Source organism: Camelus dromedarius, chromosome 1 (assembly GCF_036321535.1).
Source record: "Camelus dromedarius isolate mCamDro1 chromosome 1, mCamDro1.pat, whole genome shotgun sequence".
NCBI classification, from domain to species: Eukaryota; Metazoa; Chordata; class Mammalia; order Artiodactyla; family Camelidae; genus Camelus; species Camelus dromedarius.
In genome coordinates this window covers 97,181,115-97,200,479 of record NC_087436.1, presented here as the reverse complement: position 1 = coordinate 97,200,479, position 19,365 = coordinate 97,181,115, and the positions used below count along the sequence as shown (strand labels likewise).

At 37.5% G+C, this 19,365-nt stretch overlaps 1 protein-coding gene across 4 annotated transcripts in view; it reads right to left on the bottom strand.

Moving 5' to 3' along the window:
* ARAP2 (ArfGAP with RhoGAP domain, ankyrin repeat and PH domain 2) overlaps positions 1-19,365 on the bottom strand; it is a 163,525-nt gene that overhangs the window by 85,440 nt on the left and 58,720 nt on the right. For all 4 annotated transcript variants that reach the window (XM_064487557.1, XM_064487566.1, XM_031436241.2 and 1 more), the window contains exons 10-15: positions 10,437-10,552; positions 7,656-7,855; positions 5,447-5,532; positions 4,507-4,689; positions 1,556-1,730; positions 951-1,085 (exon numbers count right to left, since the gene is read on the bottom strand). In XM_064487557.1, coding sequence (XP_064343627.1) covers positions 951-1,085; positions 1,556-1,730; positions 4,507-4,689; positions 5,447-5,532; positions 7,656-7,855; positions 10,437-10,552 — 895 coding nt within the window. The remainder of the gene's footprint in view (positions 1-950; positions 1,086-1,555; positions 1,731-4,506; positions 4,690-5,446; positions 5,533-7,655; positions 7,856-10,436; positions 10,553-19,365) is intronic.

Sequence of the window (19,365 nt, the reverse complement as noted above, 5' to 3'; positions counted from 1 at the left end):
ATTCTGCTTAGGGATATAATTTTGGGGGAAATAAAGTCTTCAACTGAAATAATCACTTCAAATGCACAAGGACCAGGATTAAGACTCTAACGTGAGATTTTCATCCTTTAATCGAGTAAGGTAGCTGGACTATACCACCTAGGGAATTAACACCAGGCCCCTGAGCCTCTGAGCACCCACCACCAATTGGTCATCAACAGCTCAATCTCTCTTAAACTCTTTGTTCTGGGAAGACAGATCTCATTATTCTCTGCCTGTGTTTCTAAAATTAGTTCAAATGTATGTGTCACAAGCATGAGGCCCGTGTCTTACTCATTTTTGCATTCCTAATGCCTGGCACGTGTCTGACACAAGGAGCTAGACAGACAGAGGGATAAACGCCTACGAGGACTCTGCTCAGATTACTGCCGTAAACCTAGAACAGGTCATTAAATCAAGTGAATTCCCATCATTTTTTGACACCATACATCAGGTTTATTTTCCTTACACAGAAACACACCCCTATCACCAAAACAAACTGAACCACTCAATACCACTTAGTACGCTGACAGAACACGTACTGAAAACCTGCCAGTTCTTCCTATGTGTTGACATTTTTCTGTACTGTCTCCCCAGTTAAAGTGTCTGTCCCCAAAGGAAAGCGGCTGGGTTTCACATTTCTTTGGAATAACCCTTAAATCCTGAAAGAGAATTGGTTGGCCCTAAGGTAGATGTCAATGAATTCTGCTGAGAACTCACTGAGCATTCCAGCCAGGTGGTAAATCTTTGCTGCAGTCCACGAAATCCTATCTATGCCTGGGAGTATTTATAATCCTCAAAAAAAATTTCTCTACTGCAAGATTAAATCTAACATCTTAAGGGAAAAAAAAATCAACATTTAACCCTAATTGTTTTGATAATGAAATAAAGTTTCATCAGATAACAAAATCTCAAAGGAGCGGAAAGGATACCTTCAAGCAGTTTTTTCTCTGAAGAGAGTTTAGAAGCAGCAGCAGGGGCCTGATATAAAAAGTCACAGAGGAACGTGGACTGGGAGGATTCCTGATTTAATCCACCTTCGGAATGAATGTCATGTTGAGGGAAATCTAGAAAAAGGACAAAAACAATACATCTGAAATCAAAAATGTGAACAATTTCCCCTTTGCTTATGAATATGCAGGTGAGTTGAGGTTGAAGAAAAACTACGTCAAGTATACCATGCATTAAATATACAGAAGTATTTATTTTACTTCGCATAAAACTTGCAAATAGGCACTTCAGTTGTGTTTACTGCTCCTATGTGAAAACTGGATTTAATTTCAGAGAAAGTGATTACATGGGATTAACTATTTTCATCTTCCATTTATAAGATCAAAGACACATAAAAGATTTATTTCCTAAAGTCTTCCTTGAAAGGAGACAAAACATAGGTCTTAAGCATCTTCCATCTTTTTGGTAATCATACTATTTTTTCACTCTGATGATTTTTGTGATTTAAGAAATAAACAGATTTATGCTTCAGTCCTTTTAGGGATGTATCAGGAAAGACCAGGAAGGCAAAGGAATAGGGACTCACCTGAGAATTTGTTATGATAGAGAAATTCCATCTGCAGACTCTGCCCCGCCTTCTTGGCCAGCAGATAGGGAGTGCTGTACTCAGGGTCACCTGTTGCACACATGACATCTGCTCCACTGAACAGCAAAGCCATTGTTTCCAGAACATCTGGTTTGACCACAGCAGCACACAGAGCCTGGCCATCAACAGAAAATGCAACTTTTAAAGGAAGAAAATACGATCCTAGCTACTAAAATGAGTGAGAGTCTGCCAATCCATTTATGAGATGTTTGTATTCCTTTTGAACAAAGAAATCTAATACTAATTATGCTCTGAATTAAAGCAACAGACACAGAAGGCCTACTGTGTATGAATTTAAATTACAACCCAGGATCTCCAAGGCTCAATTTGTTGTTTTGCTGCTGTGATGTTCCCAATCTTCAAATCCATCTTATTTGCCATGGAAGGGATTCTGGTGCTCGCATACTATGATAATGCCTGATGCTCAGAAAATTCAAAATATTTCAGATGTAGTAACGAAATACCCACTCTATGTTTTGTTTTGCCATATGAATGGTATATGCATGTATGTCTGTATCTATTTTCCAGCCTTATCAGCTTCAGAGGAATCTTTAAATTATTGCTGTTATTTGGGGCTTGAAAAATGATTATAAATTCAGGATCTTTCCTTTTGGGAGAGGGTATGGGTAGGGGAGAAACAGCAAGCGAGACACACTAGAACATGCCTGACACGTTACACAGCAGAGCTGTACCAACAGTGACACTCCTTGTACCTGATTTGTTTGTTTGTTTTGTCTTGAAATAATAACATACCTTTTCATCTCTTCCCATCCCGTCCTCCTGCTTCCTCACTTTATTGGCTTCCCACTTGCTTCTAAACTCCGATTTCATACCCTGATTCCATCTGAATTCTTAGCCTTGGGTTCACCTTTTACCTCCTTCCTGACATGGTGCACTTGGAGTGATCACTAGCTAATTTGCTCTCTGTAATACAACCTCTGGACAATCACTCACTGATGATCCCAAAGGGCAGCTCAGAGCAGTGTACAACCAAGAAGTCCCAGGACACAATCACAGCTCTAGCCTGGAGGGGATACTATTTAAAAAAGTACTTATCTTTTCTCCATGGTCAAGATGACCTCTAGCATTTCCTTCACATTAGAATGAATAAGCCTGAATTCTTGTACCTGACTTTGTGCTAATTTGCTAGGTGATCTTGGGCCATCCCTTCTCCCTGGATCTTATTTTTTCCACATCTGCAAAATGAGGATGTTGGAAAATGTAACAGCTAACATCCATCCATTGTGATAGCCTTTGACTGCCCTCACAATCTAATCATATGTGTTTCCTGGTATTTTCTCTCTCATTACTCTATTGTTTTTCTTCACAGCATGCCGCACTTGCTATATTTATTGGCACTTAGCTGTTTATGGTCAGTCTCCCCTACACAAGAGATCACTCTAATGAATAAAAGAAGGACATCTACTTTTTACTGCAAGTATATCCTTAGCACCTAAAATGAATTCAGCACTTAGTAAGTATGCAATAAATGTCTATTCACCAAGAACACTCAATGGGGAAAGGACAGGCTCTTCAACAAATGATGTTGGGAAACTGAGTAAGTAAGTGCAGAAAATGAAACTGGTGCCCTCTTACACCAATCGCAGAAATTAACTGGAAATGTATTAAAGACTTAAACATAAGACCGGATACCGTAAAACTTTAGAAGAAAACGTAAGTGGTAAGCTCTCTGACATCAGTCTTGGCAGTGATTTTTTGGATATGACACGAGAAGCACAAGCAACAAAAGCAAAAATCAGTAAGTGGAACTTCATCAAACTAAAAAGCTTCTGCAGAACGAAACAGTAAACACAATGAAAAGGCAACCTACAGCATAAGGGAAAATCCCTGCACATGGTACATTGAATAAAGGGCTAACAACCAAAATATGTACACTCATATAACTCAATTAAAAACAAATAAACAATCCAATTAAAGAACAGGCAGAGAAACTAAATAAATATCTGTTTTCCAAAGAAGACATCCAAGTGTACAATGGGTACATGGAAAGATGTTTAACATCACTAATCATCAGAAAAATGCAAATAAAAACCACAGAAAGATACTGTTTCCACTTGTTAGAATGGCTGTCATCAAGAAGACAAGATTTAACAAGTGCTGATAAGGACATGGAGAAAAGGGAACCCTTGTTGAACTGTTAGTGGGAATATAAATTGATTCAGCCACTATCAAAAACAGTGTAAAGGTTCCACAAAAAAATAAAAATACAACTATCATACGATCCAGCAATCCCACTTCTGGTATATGTACAAAGGAAATGAAAACAGGATATCGAAAAGGCATCTGTATTCTCATATTTATTACAGCATTATTCACCATAGCCAAGACATGGAAACAACCTAAGAGTCCATCAGTGAGAGAAAAGATAAAGATGTGGTGTATATGTATGTGTGTGTGTGTGTGTGTGTGTGTGTGTGTGTGTGTGTGTGATACAATGGAGTATCACTCAGCCTTCAGAAAGGAATCCTACCATTTGCAACAACATATGTATAATTTACATATAACACTGTGTAAGTTTAAGGTGTTCATCCTGCTGATTTGATACATTTATATATTACAATATGAACACCACTGTAGTTTTAGCTAACACCTCTATCACATTACATAAGTATCATTTCTTTTTTGTGGCAAGAACATTTCAGATCTAGTCTCTTAGCAATTTGAAGTATATAATACAGTATTGTTGACTATAATCACTCTATCGTGCATTAGATCTCCAGAACTTATTTATCTACTAGTTGTAAGTTTGTATCCTTAAACAATATCTCCCCAATTCTCCCACCTCCCAGCCCCTGGTACCCATCATTCTACTCTCTGTTTCTACAAGTTTGGCTTTTCAGATTCCACATATGTTATGTTTCACTGGTTACCTTATTTAATTCTTCTTTGGTGAGAGATGCCAAAAATGTTTTTCTGAATCTTCCTTCTTTGTACTTCTGAGTGATAAAGGTTTTTCTCTTTTCTACTGGTGAGTCCATGTGTAATTCTTCATCTTTCTGAAGATTACCAGCCCAAAAGTCATTTGCTCTTTTGTTTCCAATGACAATAAAAAGCTGAATTATCAAAAATTATAAAACACATCAGCTCATAAAATGCGTTTGAATCTGCAGGAAACTGACTCACATTACAAATTAAAATGTAGCTAGTAGAATATATGCAAAAAGACAAGAAAGACCCAACTCTTTTAGGAAGATGGAGTGTGAAAGCAGATACTATTTCTATTTTAAATATAGTCTAGATGCTCTTAATAATGGGTAAAAGATTAGCTAGGAAAGAAATTGCAAGCAACGCAAATTGCAGCAAAGGCATTATTACTTTTCAAAGCTAGCTCACATTGAGACAGAGTAATTTAAAATGACTTAGTAGGTGGGCTAATGTGGTTGATAGTGGCATCGAAATCTTAGCAGAGAATGGATGCAGGAGACAGCAAGTTAGACATGATCGCAGTTAATGACAGAGTGTGGCCGTGATAGAGAACAGTCGATTTTGCCAAAAGTTTTCATTCACTTTTCTGATATTTTATCCATGCTGGCTTAAAAAAGAAAGTAAATTCTGGCTTTAAAAAGAGCTGCCAAGCCTTTAAAAGTAGTTATTACTATGAAAGCTTCTTTTATTTTATTTTTTTATTTTTAAAATAACTATCTCATTTAGGAAGCATTGTTAAAGCAGAAAGTTACTACTATTAAACAGGCTATAAGCCATTTTTATAATGTGGTGAGAACTTGATCAGAGAGCTCCTATAGTATCCACATCACCCCACTGCACACCCCCTCCCGGGCCTCTGCTGACCACCAGTCAGGTTGGACGTACCTCAATGAGTTCGTTGCTCCAAATGCTGGCATCCATTTTCAGACTCCTAACCTTGGAATCTTTTGGTCCTAAAGATCTGTGTTGCCCTGAAGTAAAAAAACAGTTGTATTTCTATTTTACTTTGTATATAGATGTATTTTACCTTAAAAAAAGGTGTATATGTATGTGTACATGTATGTGTGGATTAATGTATCTTTTCCACTTAAACCAATACCTACTTTCCACCTTACAGCAGTGGTAGTAATCATACAAAAATTGTAACCAACCATCATGAAGACAACAGTAACCGCCTTCATCACCACGTGTTGATGATGAACTACGCTTTTAAAAGTGTGTATGCATGCGTGTGTGGGTATGCTCGTGTATATACATACATATATATATAGAGAGAGAATTTTTTCATTGTTTGGTAACTAACTAGAAATTGTAGTTAACTGAAGACATTTTATAATGGGACTATGTAAGTTACATATATATATGAATACAGATATTATCCCTTTACTCTTAAACAAAAACTAGCTTCAACTCTAATCAATGTGTACTTAAAAATCTGAAGTATATTCTTTATTGTACTGTTATGCTTGGAAGAGAGTAACAGCCCAGCAACCTATGATCATCAATTTAATTCTGCTGTATAGATCATCATTCAGCCATTACTGGGCACCCAGGCATATGTCAGACTCCTTTTCTCTAAGCTGAGAAGGAAACAAGATATAAAAGACATCACCATCAATCTTAAGGACCTTTTGCCTGATAAACATGAGAAAGCTCATTCCTCTCTCTACATTAGGTAGGTTCCTTACCTCCCTTCTTTGAGACAGAAACTACTCAGAGCACAAAGCCCTGGAATTTGAATAGGTTTGCATTTATGGATGCTCAAGTTTCTTGTATAAAATAGCCATAATAATTGCATATAATTTACACACATCCTCCAGATATTTTTAATTATTCCTAGATTACTTAAAACACCTAATTAAACAATGTAAATATTATGTAAATAGTTGCCATTGTGAGGCAAATTCAAGTTTTGCTTCTTGGAACTTTCAGAAATGTTTTTTCCAAATATTTTTGACCCACAGTTGGTTGAATCCAAGGATGGGGAACCCGTGGATATGAAGGACCAACTATACTCACATAAAGAGTGAGTAAGTGATGGGGTGAGGATCGTAAGAGAGGAAAGAAAGGGAGCTTAAGTAGAAAGAATAGCCTTGGGCAACACAAAGGCTCTCTCTTCCAATGAGAGCGAAGAGGAGAAAAGGTTAGGGAAAAATACAAAGTTGGGGAGGACTAACTGATGCTTCGAGTTGTTACTGATGCTGCTGATGTTGTTAATTAGCTCATGAGGACATCTTTCTTACGATGAGAAATGGGGTAGCACAGAGCTCTAGAAGAGTCTTAAGGGTTTGAAGCAACTGTCTTGTCTTTGCTCTGAGGCAGGAGCTCATCCTCTGTATTCTCTCAATGAAGCCTGCGCTCAACTCTGTTCTTGCCTTTACCATATCCTGTCTTATAGATCTTTTCGTCTTGTCTTATAGATCTTTTTTAATTCCCAGGGCCACCACAGTACCAGATAGTGCTGCAAAGCTGAAGTAAAGTTTAGATTGTAGCTAACTTCCTCCAAGATGCCCAAAATCACATACCTAAGCTGGGGTCCACTCCCCCAACTCACGTGGACAACTGTCTGTAAGGTGTAAGGTAATAATAAGAAAAGTAGTCATAGTGCTGGTTACTTTCATCAACTTCAATATACCTAGAAAATGTTTCTGTATAAAAATTCTCATCATAAGAGATACCAGACTTTGTGTAACAAGATTAGAACACAGAGCAGCCTTGATGTAAAAAATAGGTCTTACAAAACACGATTGGGGAAAAAGGGCTAAATCATACAAACAGCCAGTGTTTTCAGGGTGCTTCCTGAAACACATTCACCTCAGTTCTAAAAACTTCAACATGTCTTTTTAAAATCCATACATAGACCAGTAGGCACACACACAAAAATGATTACATGCTTAAAAATCAATTTTTATATCTAAGTCATGCATAAGAGAAGTTTAGAATGGTATTTCTAAGTTTGATTTAAATGTAATAAGCTTTCTCTGTTTCTCTTTTTCCCAGCCATTAGCTGGGACACATTATACGTGACAATAAAGAGCATTCAGTGCCAATCGGCCACCCAACAGTGATGAGCATAAAACTTATCACTAATTACCTGCACATTTCTTACAGATGACAACACAGAGATTGATGGACGCCCAGTCGGGATCTGGGGCTTTACAATCTGCACAGCTCCTGTTGGACTCATTGAACCAAATCTTCTCGGCTACTTCATAATCAGAGAGAGTTTCTGCTATCGATTGCTGCACAGCTTCAATCCACTCTTGTTTCTCTTTTTCAGACTCGGCTGTAAAGCTGAAACAATTAACGTTTCTGCATTATCGATCTCCCTCGTAAAGGCCAATTAAGCAGCCTGTTCAGTTTGCATATTCATTTCACTCACAAATTAAATAGCAGCTGAAAAATATGCCTTCCAGGCAGTTGGATAGTCTTTCCTGCTAAAAATCATCTCGTTGAAAAAGCTGGGTTTTTTTCCTTTAACTTTCTACACTGCTTATGACTTTGTTTACATTATCTTGAACCAAAATTAACATAAACATTTTTCTGACCAGGATATAAAAATTGCCTTGTTAGGTCAAAAACTTAAGAGAGGCCGTGTTTCCTAAGCCATAGTTACATGATAATCGTTAAGACACTGGCAGAGCTTCAGGACTCTTAGATTATTCTGCCAAGAAAGTATGCCATAGTCTGAAGCTACATTATTAAAAACACCCACTAGAAATTGTGGGGTTTTTTCAGTCTTAAAAATAGATTCTTTATTTTTTAATTAGCAGAATGTCCAGATGGCTTTAAGAAACTGAGAAATCAAGAAAGTTTTAAGTGATTACTATGCTAACAGAATTCTAACTCATTTTTAGCCATGTTCTGATTTATTCTAATTCTTAGTGTTTACTGGGTGCCTGAGAAAAGGAATAAAACATTAAAACATCAGTTCACTCCTTCAAGAAATATTTACTGAGTACCTACAAATGTAGCAGGAAGTGCACTACAGTTAGGGCTTCCAAACTCAGTGAACCACAAAATGATGCTTCACATTGAAATTTTCTGTTCTGAAGATGACAATGCGTGGAGAAATAATGAAAATAACAGAGGACTAACAATTCTACATTATCTATAAAGAAACTGAGTGGCCTACATGGGTTATATTTCTGGAAGCACTCTATGTTCCATCACTGTAATATTTACAAATTCCTTAGTGGTTTCCTGCCTCTCCATAGAGACTGGTCAGAGCCCATATGGTACAATGCAAGATAGATATTTGATTTTAGTCCCTGCTCCATGGTATACAGTTCCCTAAAGCTCTTGCAATCCCCTGAGTGATAAAAGCCTTTTGTATGCTGATGAGATAGCTTGTGGCTGAAGGCTACACAGCTTCAGGATGGGAGCTGGTCACCCTGAGACCAAGATGTGATTAGAGTTGGAACTTTCAACCAGCCCTACCCTGGGAAAGGGAGAAAGGCTGGTGACTAAGTTAATTACCAATCGCCAAGAATGTCATCAGCCTTGCCTATGAAATGAAACTTCCATAAAACCCCCTATACAACAGGGTTCAAAAAGCTTTCAAGTTGATGAACACACTGAGGGGCTGGCAGGGTGGTGCACCCAGGGAGAACTTGGAAGCCCTGTACCACGAGTCCCTCTTATAACAAGCTGGTAGTAATAACTGAACTGCTTTCCTGAGTTCTGTGAGCCATCCTAGTAAATCATCAAACCTGGGGGAGAGAGGGTAATGGGCACCCCAATTTGTATCTAAGCTGGACAGAAGGATGGGTAACCTGAGGACCCAACAGGTGTGACTGGTGCATGAAATGAGTACAACCTTGTGGGACCTAGCCTTTAAACCTGTGGGGTCTGCTACTCCCTCTGGGTGGTGGAATAACAGTGAATTTAAGACACCCAGTTGGTGCCCGGACAGTTGGAGAATTGCTGGTATGAAGAAAAACGGCACATATCTGGAGCAATATGAAGCATTATAAATAAAAACAGCTTAGGCAATGTCTACATTTTCTACTGAGGCTTGAATCTCCATCTGTGTAAACAAAGCTTGTTTTCTTTCTTAAAATTTGAGCCAGTAAGCCTGTTTTAACAGATAAAATAAGTACCAGATTTGGTAGTATTTCTGAAATTGCTAAGTACTTCTTGGTCCTTCCAAAGCCCTCTGACAATTGCCTCTGACCAGCTGATGGCATGCTGATTATTTGTGGCAAATGAATTAATGTGGTTGAACTCAACAGACACTGATTATGGCTCCTGTGTACACTAAAGCTATGGAGTCATTGTAGATTATTAACATGTGTGAAGAACATACCGTAAGTTTTGTGTTTCAGCATCATAATAAAGCAATGACTAGGATGCCCGTAATACAAAATATGTATCATTAAGTTCTGTGAGATCAGCTAAATTCAGCATCATTTTAAGCTGGAGTTCCTTTTAGGAAACCATGGAGCAACTGTAATTAGGTCATTGTGATCTTAAAGGAGACACTGTATTTGATTAGGCTAAAAGTGGGTAAAATAACAACACAGCTTAAAGACAATGTAATATCCCTTTTCATTTTATTCCTTCAAAATGAAGCATTTTTCCATATATTTGTAGATCAAAAAATTAACATACTCACCAAGCCCACTAAGAAAAAGAAATACTACAAAAAGAAACCTCAGATCTCATGAAATTAGTATCTTTACAGACTGCATGATTATTCAAGTCACTTTTACAAGGAGCTTTTACGTACTGGCTAATAAATTACAGGACATAAAAAAGAACATAATTTTATTAAGTGTCCTATAAGAAATAACATCACCACTGGCAATGTAGGAGTGGATCACCCGAGCTTTCCTGCAGTAATACAAACACAAAACGTTTAAACATAACTTACCTAAAACTCCTGTAGGGAGTGATTATTTCAAAAGACTGTTTCACGGTTCGGTCCACTTGCTTTACATTTGCTACATTCATAGGAATTATGGTAATACCAAGTCCACTCTTAAAATCCTAGTTTGGAGAAAAAAGAATTATGAAGAAACAAAAATATGGATTTTGAAAGTACAATTACATTCTCTAAAATCTAATAAATCCTATTAAATTTTCTACTGTATTTATGGAATTCATTCATTAAAAAATGAATTGAGAGTGACTTTCTTATTTTAGGTAGTCATTTTCAACATATGATAACACGGTAGCATTTGAAGCCTGACAGTCAGGCTATTAATAAGGGATGAGTTTTTTTTTCACATGAAACACAGGCTGACTAGGACGAGATCGTGAACTCCACATGCCTTGTGTTTAAAAGTTAGGCACGTTTTCACCTTTAGCCACTCAGTAAAGGGAACTAATAGTGAACTAACCCTTACCATGTGCACAGCAGGTTTCTAGGTGGTGGAGCCAAATGACACTGCGAGGTTGGCATAGTTGCTATTTATATGAAAAGAAGGGGAAACCAAGGCTCAAAGGAGTACAGTAGCGTGGAAAGAACAGCTGGCCGTACAGGGGAGGAAGGGGCTGAGACGCAAGCCGGCAGACCGCTCGCTCTTTGTCTTAGTACGCGGTGTCACCTCTGCTGTCACGTGATTTTTCTCATTTGCTCTCAAACAAAAGCCTTACTTGTTTTACAATTTTATCTCATTGCCACCATTTTGTTACTTTCCTCTTCCTTCAATTAGATTCATAGGAAGCTCCTCTAATGCTATTTTCGTATGAAAATTGTTCAACAGCCACCGTGTTCAGCTTGTGTCACCAAAATTAGAGACTGTTCCGAAGGCTACAAAGCCTGCCTTCGGAAAGCACTAAAGTTTGCAATGTATTATCTAGTCATAACGGTTTTGGAATTTGATTTATCAATCTCACACCTTAAAGTATACCTATTTTGTAGCTCAAAAAATGAATTATGTAGGTGAACAAGTTCAGTGTGCTCTGAATTCCTAAATTATGATTGGGAAAAAGTAGCCATACTACAGATCATTGCACAAAATATCGGTCCACTTTTGGTAAGGACCCTTCAGGCAAAAACAATTCACAGGCCTTCTTCTCTTTGTCTCCCCTGTTGTAGAGGCTAAAAGTACAAGTTCTATTTTCCCATCTCCCTTGTAGCTAGGAGGGGCCATATGTCATAGTTTTGGTCAATAAAATATAGACAGTTCCCAGCCTAGGGGTCAGGAGGTTGGTGGGAGGCTATGGAGGGACAAATCTGGGGAGAAAGACACTTCCACCCTTGGCCTTTCCATCTTCCTGGGACATCACATCTAGAAACACAGAAGCCATTTTAGAACATAAGGATCCTTGAGACGAAAAGCCTGAGGACAAATTCTTGCACTCTAAGGATGCCAGAGTGAGAAAAAAAAAAAAAAGAAGAATCTTGTTCCATGGTGGTATCAACTCCCCATGAGTGATACCAAGAGATCTTGTTAAAACAAATAACTCCCTATCTATGTAAGTTAGCCTTCAGGTTTTTGTCATTTGATACTAGTGTATTTCTGACTGATAAAATAAGTGGAATAAAACAATGTTATAACAAATTTCCCCCACTTGTAAAGAGTTTCCGGGCACAAATTGCAGAAAAAGTTCACTTAATTTTTTTAAAAATGTGCAAGGTTTTTGTTGAGATGAGGAAATGATCCATATATAAAATAAATCATCAATTGAATACGATTTTTTTCTGATGAAAGGACAAATGGCTCATTTTGTTAGAAGGAACAAGCCAGAAACTGAGTCAGTGATAGAAAAGATACAGAGACATGCTAAGTGGTGTGAAATACTTAGAAGAATGTGATACACTTTCACGTTGTATCATAAGCCCCACTTAACAAAAAATAGTACTTAGGGTGCTCTATATTCCAATCCACCCCATTTTATTAAGTTTTAGCAGTGGTATAGTGTTAGACTTATAATTATTAAATTAAATTAAATAAATTCTCCATTATCCATACCAATGCTCCTGCTGGATAACGCAACTGTTGGAGAAACTCCGAAAGCATGTCATTGGAAACTCAAATTCTCCCTTAAAAATGAGGAAATAAAGCAGGGGTAGCAAGGTAAGATTTTTTAAAAACAACTTTCTGATGGCCCAGCTTGATACAAGGGTACCTGGAGAATAAAACAGTTACCCTGCATCTCCTTCAAACAACCCTCCGGGGCGAAGCTTCTGACAAGAGCTGGGTATTGGATTACGCCCGGTTGTTGCTCTCTGATGGGGCCTGGCCTGCAGATGCTGTGTGTTACTCCGGGCGGAGACACATGCTCAGACCATCAGACTAGCAGGGGGGTGGACTGACAACCTTTATGGAAACTTATGACCCTCATCATGGCTCCGGCCCGAAAAGATGGTGCTTCACTTCTACAAGAAGGTGTGCAAAATCTACTTAAAAGCTGCAACTTCCGTTAAAAATAAAATAAGTCAGGGTTGGCTCAAGGCCCCAGATTTCTCCCAAGCAAGGCAAGGATGATTTTTCAGCCTGGAAAGAGAAAACTTTAACCCATTCATCAGCTGCTTGCCATGGCCATGTGGTTTTGGGTAATTAGAGTAGCCACTGAACTCACCGGCACAAATGGACTGTAAAATGTACAGCAGAGTAACAAAATAAACGTCAGTGCTCTCGAGAGCTATCAAATATGAAACAACTGCATTTCTGATTGAAAATATTTGTGGTGACAGTACGCCATCTTTCCAGACAGCATTTAGAACAGATGTAGAATACAGCTTAGTCCTAGATGCCCATCAAAGTCACCTGTGTTAATCTCACCCTGCCACCCCGAGACTCCGATTCCATGAATCAGAGGGCAGAGCCTAGGAATTTTCAGTTAAAAACAACTGCAACCCTATGATTCTCATATGTAGCAAATACTGAGAAACACTGAATTAGATAGGAGAACCAGCTGCAGGCTCTAAACAGTATGAGTCTGCAGCGTTTAAATATCGGGATATAAACATTTCCCTCTGCCTTCTGCAGAGCAAAACAAGCACGTAATCAGATTATGCAAGAACCACGTGAAATTATTAGGACTGCTGGCTAAGACTGGCTGGTCAGAACACAGTGACACACCGGGCTGTCAAGAAACTATCTGTCCTAGGTGCCAACCCTTGTGCCAGCGTCCAGAGGCTTTAAAACCACCGTTCTTCCTCAAGCATATACACTGTGTAACTGATTTAATATCTGTGTAGTGCTCTGAAGCTTACAAACAGCCATGATCTCTCATTTGATTCTCAGAACAATTCTTTGAAGAAGGCAGAGCAGATACAGCCATTTTCAAAATGAGAAAATTTGTCCTGGAGAAAACCATGTTTAGTAAGTACGAAGCAAGTGCCCCAAATTATGCTAGGTCCTGGGTCTGCACAGAAGCAGGGCACTCACCTTGGGGAAGCGTACAGTCTAAGTAGGGAATGAGACAGGACTGTAATAAGTGCAACAGAAGGAAAATGCATGGTGTAGGGTAAGCACCGAAACAACCCGGAGACTTGTGTTCATGTGCCACTTTGCGAAGAACGCAAGGGACACTTGACCGGACAGACAACAAAACCCAGACCAGCCTGATCAGGACTACCTCTCTCTCTGGCTTCAGTTCACCTGTCTGCAGAATGAGGGTAACAGTAGTACGGACTGCATCAGTGTGTGTGAATTAAGTTAATACCTAAAATACACTTAGAGGAATGCCTGGCGCAGTAAGCACTGCATCGGCCCCGCAGCTTTTGTTATTACTATTATTTTGTACCTCTTGAACTTGAAGCCAACCGAACGTTATTACCTACTAAAAGGTTAATTACAAGAAAATGCGTGCTTAAAAAATAACCTGCAGGCACATAGACATTTTTAACAACGGAATGGAATGTGAATGTTAGACTTTCAAGAAAATTTAAAATAACCACCTATTAACCACAGTCTGATTGTGAGCATTATTCTCATTTTGAAAAATAGGCACAAGTCAGGGACATGCCCAACTTCAACATTTAAAATGCTATAAACTGGACTGAAAAAACAATGAGCATAGAAATTCAGTGGGTAGAAATATATTATAGAAAGCATAAAGCTAAAAACAGATTCTGGAGTAAACTATATTTTACAGTTGGTCTGCTGTCACACAGGGTGGGCTCTCAAAGAGCATCAATGGCCACGCGTGGCAGAACAGACTTGATCCTGCAAAGGTGGTAATGAAGACGTGGGCACTGGGAGTCAGAACGAGGCGGGAATCTTGGCTGACCCGTTTACTGGCTGTATGACTACTGACAAGTTCCTTAATTCATCTGGACCTCACTGATGAAACGGCAGAAATATAACACTGCTATAAAAACTAAACAAACAAATACAAGTTGAGGGAGGGTCTAATACATTCAGACAATCCTCTCATTTGAGGGTTCCAAATACAGAATTTGTCTTCAATGAGGATATTTTCATTTTATTTACAGTGACTGAAAGTAGTCACACCAATGATTCCATACTCAACATTCAGATTGGAATTAATGGCAAATATTTACCAAGACACTGAAATGGGTTATTTGTACGAATTTGGAGCAACAGAGCCTGGCAAAAGCCACAGTTTAGAACTAGAAAGTGAAGGAACAAAATCAAAGTTTGATTCCTAAGAAGAAAAATTAAAGAAGGGTTTGTTAACCACAAATTTGCTGCAATCTCAAACCTATTTTTGGAAATACCAGATGCCAGGTTTCCATGCCAGGATTTTAAGAACTTGGTGCTTAGACATTTGTGGAAAACAGATGTGGCATTGTATGACATTGGCACCAGATTTCCGGGGCAACACCAGATGCAGAGTTTGGCCAGATACAGAACCCAGAGAATCTGAGGCCACCACCTACATCCTGCTGCTTCTTTCTGCACCACACAACCCAGAGCTCTATGAGGTCTATTTACATTCTATTAGAGTCTCATTCCCATGCCAGACACCAGGGAACATTATGCTGGGGGAATGAGTCTCTTGTTGTACGCTGATTTGAGAAATGTTTAATCAAGTGAATGCAGTTAAAACCTCAAAGCCTCAATTATCATTAAATGGATACACAAACCTACCAAGCAAGACATCTGGTTGTAATGAATTCCCTAATATTAACATGATATTCAAAAACTCATCAGGAAAAGATGTGAGACGGGCTGTCAGGACAATATAACAAATGGAAACCAAAGTCAATTATCTTAAATTTGCCTCGTATCTCTTTGCAGAAAGTCCATTCCAGTAGCAATACTGTATATACAAAACACTGCATATACTTTGGTGTGTGTTCATATTTTATAACCTCCAATAAAATTTTTAAAATACTAGCTTATACCATAGCCACATCATTTTGAGAAAAATAAATGTATAAAATCATTATTTTTCTAGAATGCAGAAAGTCTATAAGCTTTGAACTGATTTAAAAAGTTATTTCTATAAACAAATTTCTATGTGACAAAAATTAACAGAAAAATGAAAAATAAGTGACAGCTTAGAAAACCAGCTGTAGAAAATATGACATGAAGATTAACATCTATATTACGTGAAAAGCTTAAAGAAATTGTCAGAAATGACAATAAAATCCCAGTAAATAAATACGAAAAAAATGAAGATAGACTCCATAAAGAGAAAGCAGTATTAAAAGAATTTTTATTCATATATAAACTCTCTACTCATGAAAACAGCTATAAATGACCATTAATTCAACAATTTCATTCTAGAAATGTTTACTGAGTGTCAGCTACTTTCCTCGAACTCCGAATGGCAGAGCAGTGAATAAAGTAAATCACCACAGCCTTAATTTGGGAATATAAAAATTATAATGCTTTTAAGGTTAAAATGAAACTGATGTCTATTCATGTACCTAACAGAACTTTCAATGTAAACAATTCTTTAGAAATGGGTTACAAGAACTCTTGTCCAAAAAGATCATCAAAATGAAAGCGAAGGCTACAAACAGAAGGCTATCAGAAATCTCTCTCATTTATTTATCACTGTGTGTTACCCCCAATGGAAGGTAACATCTTAAAGAACAGTAACCCTTTGCGTTACCACTGTGCCCCAAATGCCTAGAGCAGTGCTCACGAATGAAGAGATGCCCAACAAACACTTATAACATGGATAAATAAAAGTGAATCTTTGAACTGAGCAACTAACAAAACGAAAAGTCCATGTTAATTGCATAGAGCGTGGAGCTGGCAGTGAACTCTGGAGGGAATGTGCAGACTGGCGTTCTCCTGGCTAACATCATGCCACTTCCCTTAAGAAATAAAGAAGTTATTGGCTTTGTTATGACAGTCTATTCTAATACCTATTTTAATTTAAAGAAATGTATAGGCTCTTGACTCAGAAGAGGTAGATCCAGAAAACGTGAAAGAATCACTGAAAATATATCTGTACGCATGTTTGACATGGAATCTTAAGGATACCTATTGGAAGCAGAGGAAAAGCTCTAGGAAAGATTAATAATAATCCACAAAATTAGAATAAATTTCCAGACATAGGCACAGAGTTAAAGGAACTTATGGGAAATAACGATGGTTTCAAATTGTTTTTCAAACACTTTCTTTTATGCTGACTTTGCAGATAGAGTTTTAATTTCTCCAATAGATCATACTCTGGTAATAAAAGTCTGTATTAAGAAAAAAGAATTAAACAGTTTTCATATAATTTATAAGCTGAAAAATTAAAGTTTTATACAAAAATTGAGCTTATAGCCAAAAAATAAAAATAAAAACAAATCAGTAGCTATAGTTTAGAACCAACACTATCCACTGTCTACTCTCTCTGGAGTGACTTCCAAAATAAATTAGTATTTAACTATATATAAATAGAAGCAAAAAAAAAAAAAAGAAAATAGTTTATATGTCGAGGGGGATTGTAGGTCAATTTTATTTTTCATTCTATGTATACTGTAAGTTATATAGGCAATAACATTGCTGTTTTAAATATTTTTTAATTAAAGTTTGATGCATGGACTTAAATTAGGTCCAATACAAATTAAGATATAGAGATTCAAATCTAACACTTCTGTCAGTTAAAAAAAACATAAGATTACTCCATGTATTGTGTATATAAAATTTTTAGAAGTTACATCTAACTATTTTACTATCTTTGAGTGCTTTTCCTAAAACACTAGCTTAAAGCCCTCTGCATTCAGGAGAAGGGACTCACTGTGCTTGTTACCCAAGTTCTCCACACAATCTGGTCAGGCACGTGAGAACGAGCAACCTTGCTCTGGAAAGAAAGACGTACACCAGGATGTAAAAACAGATGAAACTGGAATGGTATGTCAGGGCCTACGTATAAAGGGTCTTCCTTAATTTACCCACCCAGTCTTAGGCCAACTAGTTCCTTAAGGTTTGACTCAAGACCAAGTCCCTTAAGACCTGGCTCCATATACTATGATTTAATTTTTTTTTTTTAAAGACCGCATATACAAACAATAGAATGCACTTTTTAAGAATATATACAGGAGTGCTAATGCATTAAAAAAAAACTTGAAATATATATTTATCAAAAATAGGCTGACCTCTCAAAAGGGGTCCAGCATGAATGCTTTAATTTTTAAGGAGGTGATACTCATTCCTTGTATATGGAAGTGTTTCAAATTCCCAGACTTCATTAGATGCCCTGTTTTGCCCTTCTCAGTAACTTCTGCACAAGTCTAATAAAGCACTGAGCTCACCAGGCAGCATAAATGCTGGTGCTGCCTGACTTTTCCTCCTGGAAGGTAAAACTTGCATCCTCCTCTGCAAGCACATCATTTTTAGAAGGTCTGACATGGGATACAGTGTTTACTGAAGGCACACTCCAGCCTCCTAGGAAACTAACTTATTCAAGGGAAGATTTCTTAGGCTATTTCTAAAAGGTCACAAGTCAGAAATTTTCTTTTCAACATAGACTTTAAAAAGACAGTTTGCTGTAGCAGCTAAGAAGCTAGGCTTAAGCTTATAAAGTTCTGGTTTTAAAGTAAACTCTGCATGATGAACTATAATCCTTAAACAAGTTACTTAATCCTCATTCTCCCCGTCTATGAAACATGGATGAGAATATCTTCCTCTTACATTTGTGGGAAAGATTAAAAGGGAATGTTTATAAATTCATCAGCACAGTACCTGGTACTCAACAAACGGTAGTCATTACTATGCTTTTTATGCTCAATTATTAATATTAAAGCAAGAATTTCATGTAACTTTTTGCTAGCCAGAACGTATAAATAAAACTTTAAAAATTTCTACTTCACTTTTAGGGAATAACATAAACTCAGACAATCCAGCTAATGTAAGCAATGAACCTAATAATTTGAAGTTCATCAGGTCTGCCTAAGTAAAAAATGAATACCTCAATTAATCTGGCAGAGTAACTTCCATTCTGATACATGCAAATTATGCATTTTTAACCTTATTCCAATTAAAAGAAAGTTTTAATCACCTTGCTTCAGAGACTGAAAATGTTCATATTCAGCTCAGACACATGATTAAGCTGTAAATCACTACTCTTCTTGAGGAAGATGCTAACTATCCAAGTTATTAATATGCCAACAGTGCTCAATGACGCCTCCCATAGTTAATTGGCCAAGAAATCTTATCCCCAAAATGTAATGAGTAAGTTCACACTGAAGTTCACTGGATGCCTTGGATAAAGATCTACGGTTAATTTTTTGGAAACTCCTGTTTGTTTCGAGTTGCTATCTCTATTTTTTGTTATGAAAACAGCCGGCATTTCCATTTCACCTTATCGTAATCCATTATAATTTAAAAACAAATGAGTTCATCTTAGATCAGATGTCCAAAACACACTGCTTAATTCCACAAATAATGACTAAGCATCTAATGTATTCTAGGCTGACAGATTAAGCAAGAATTCAT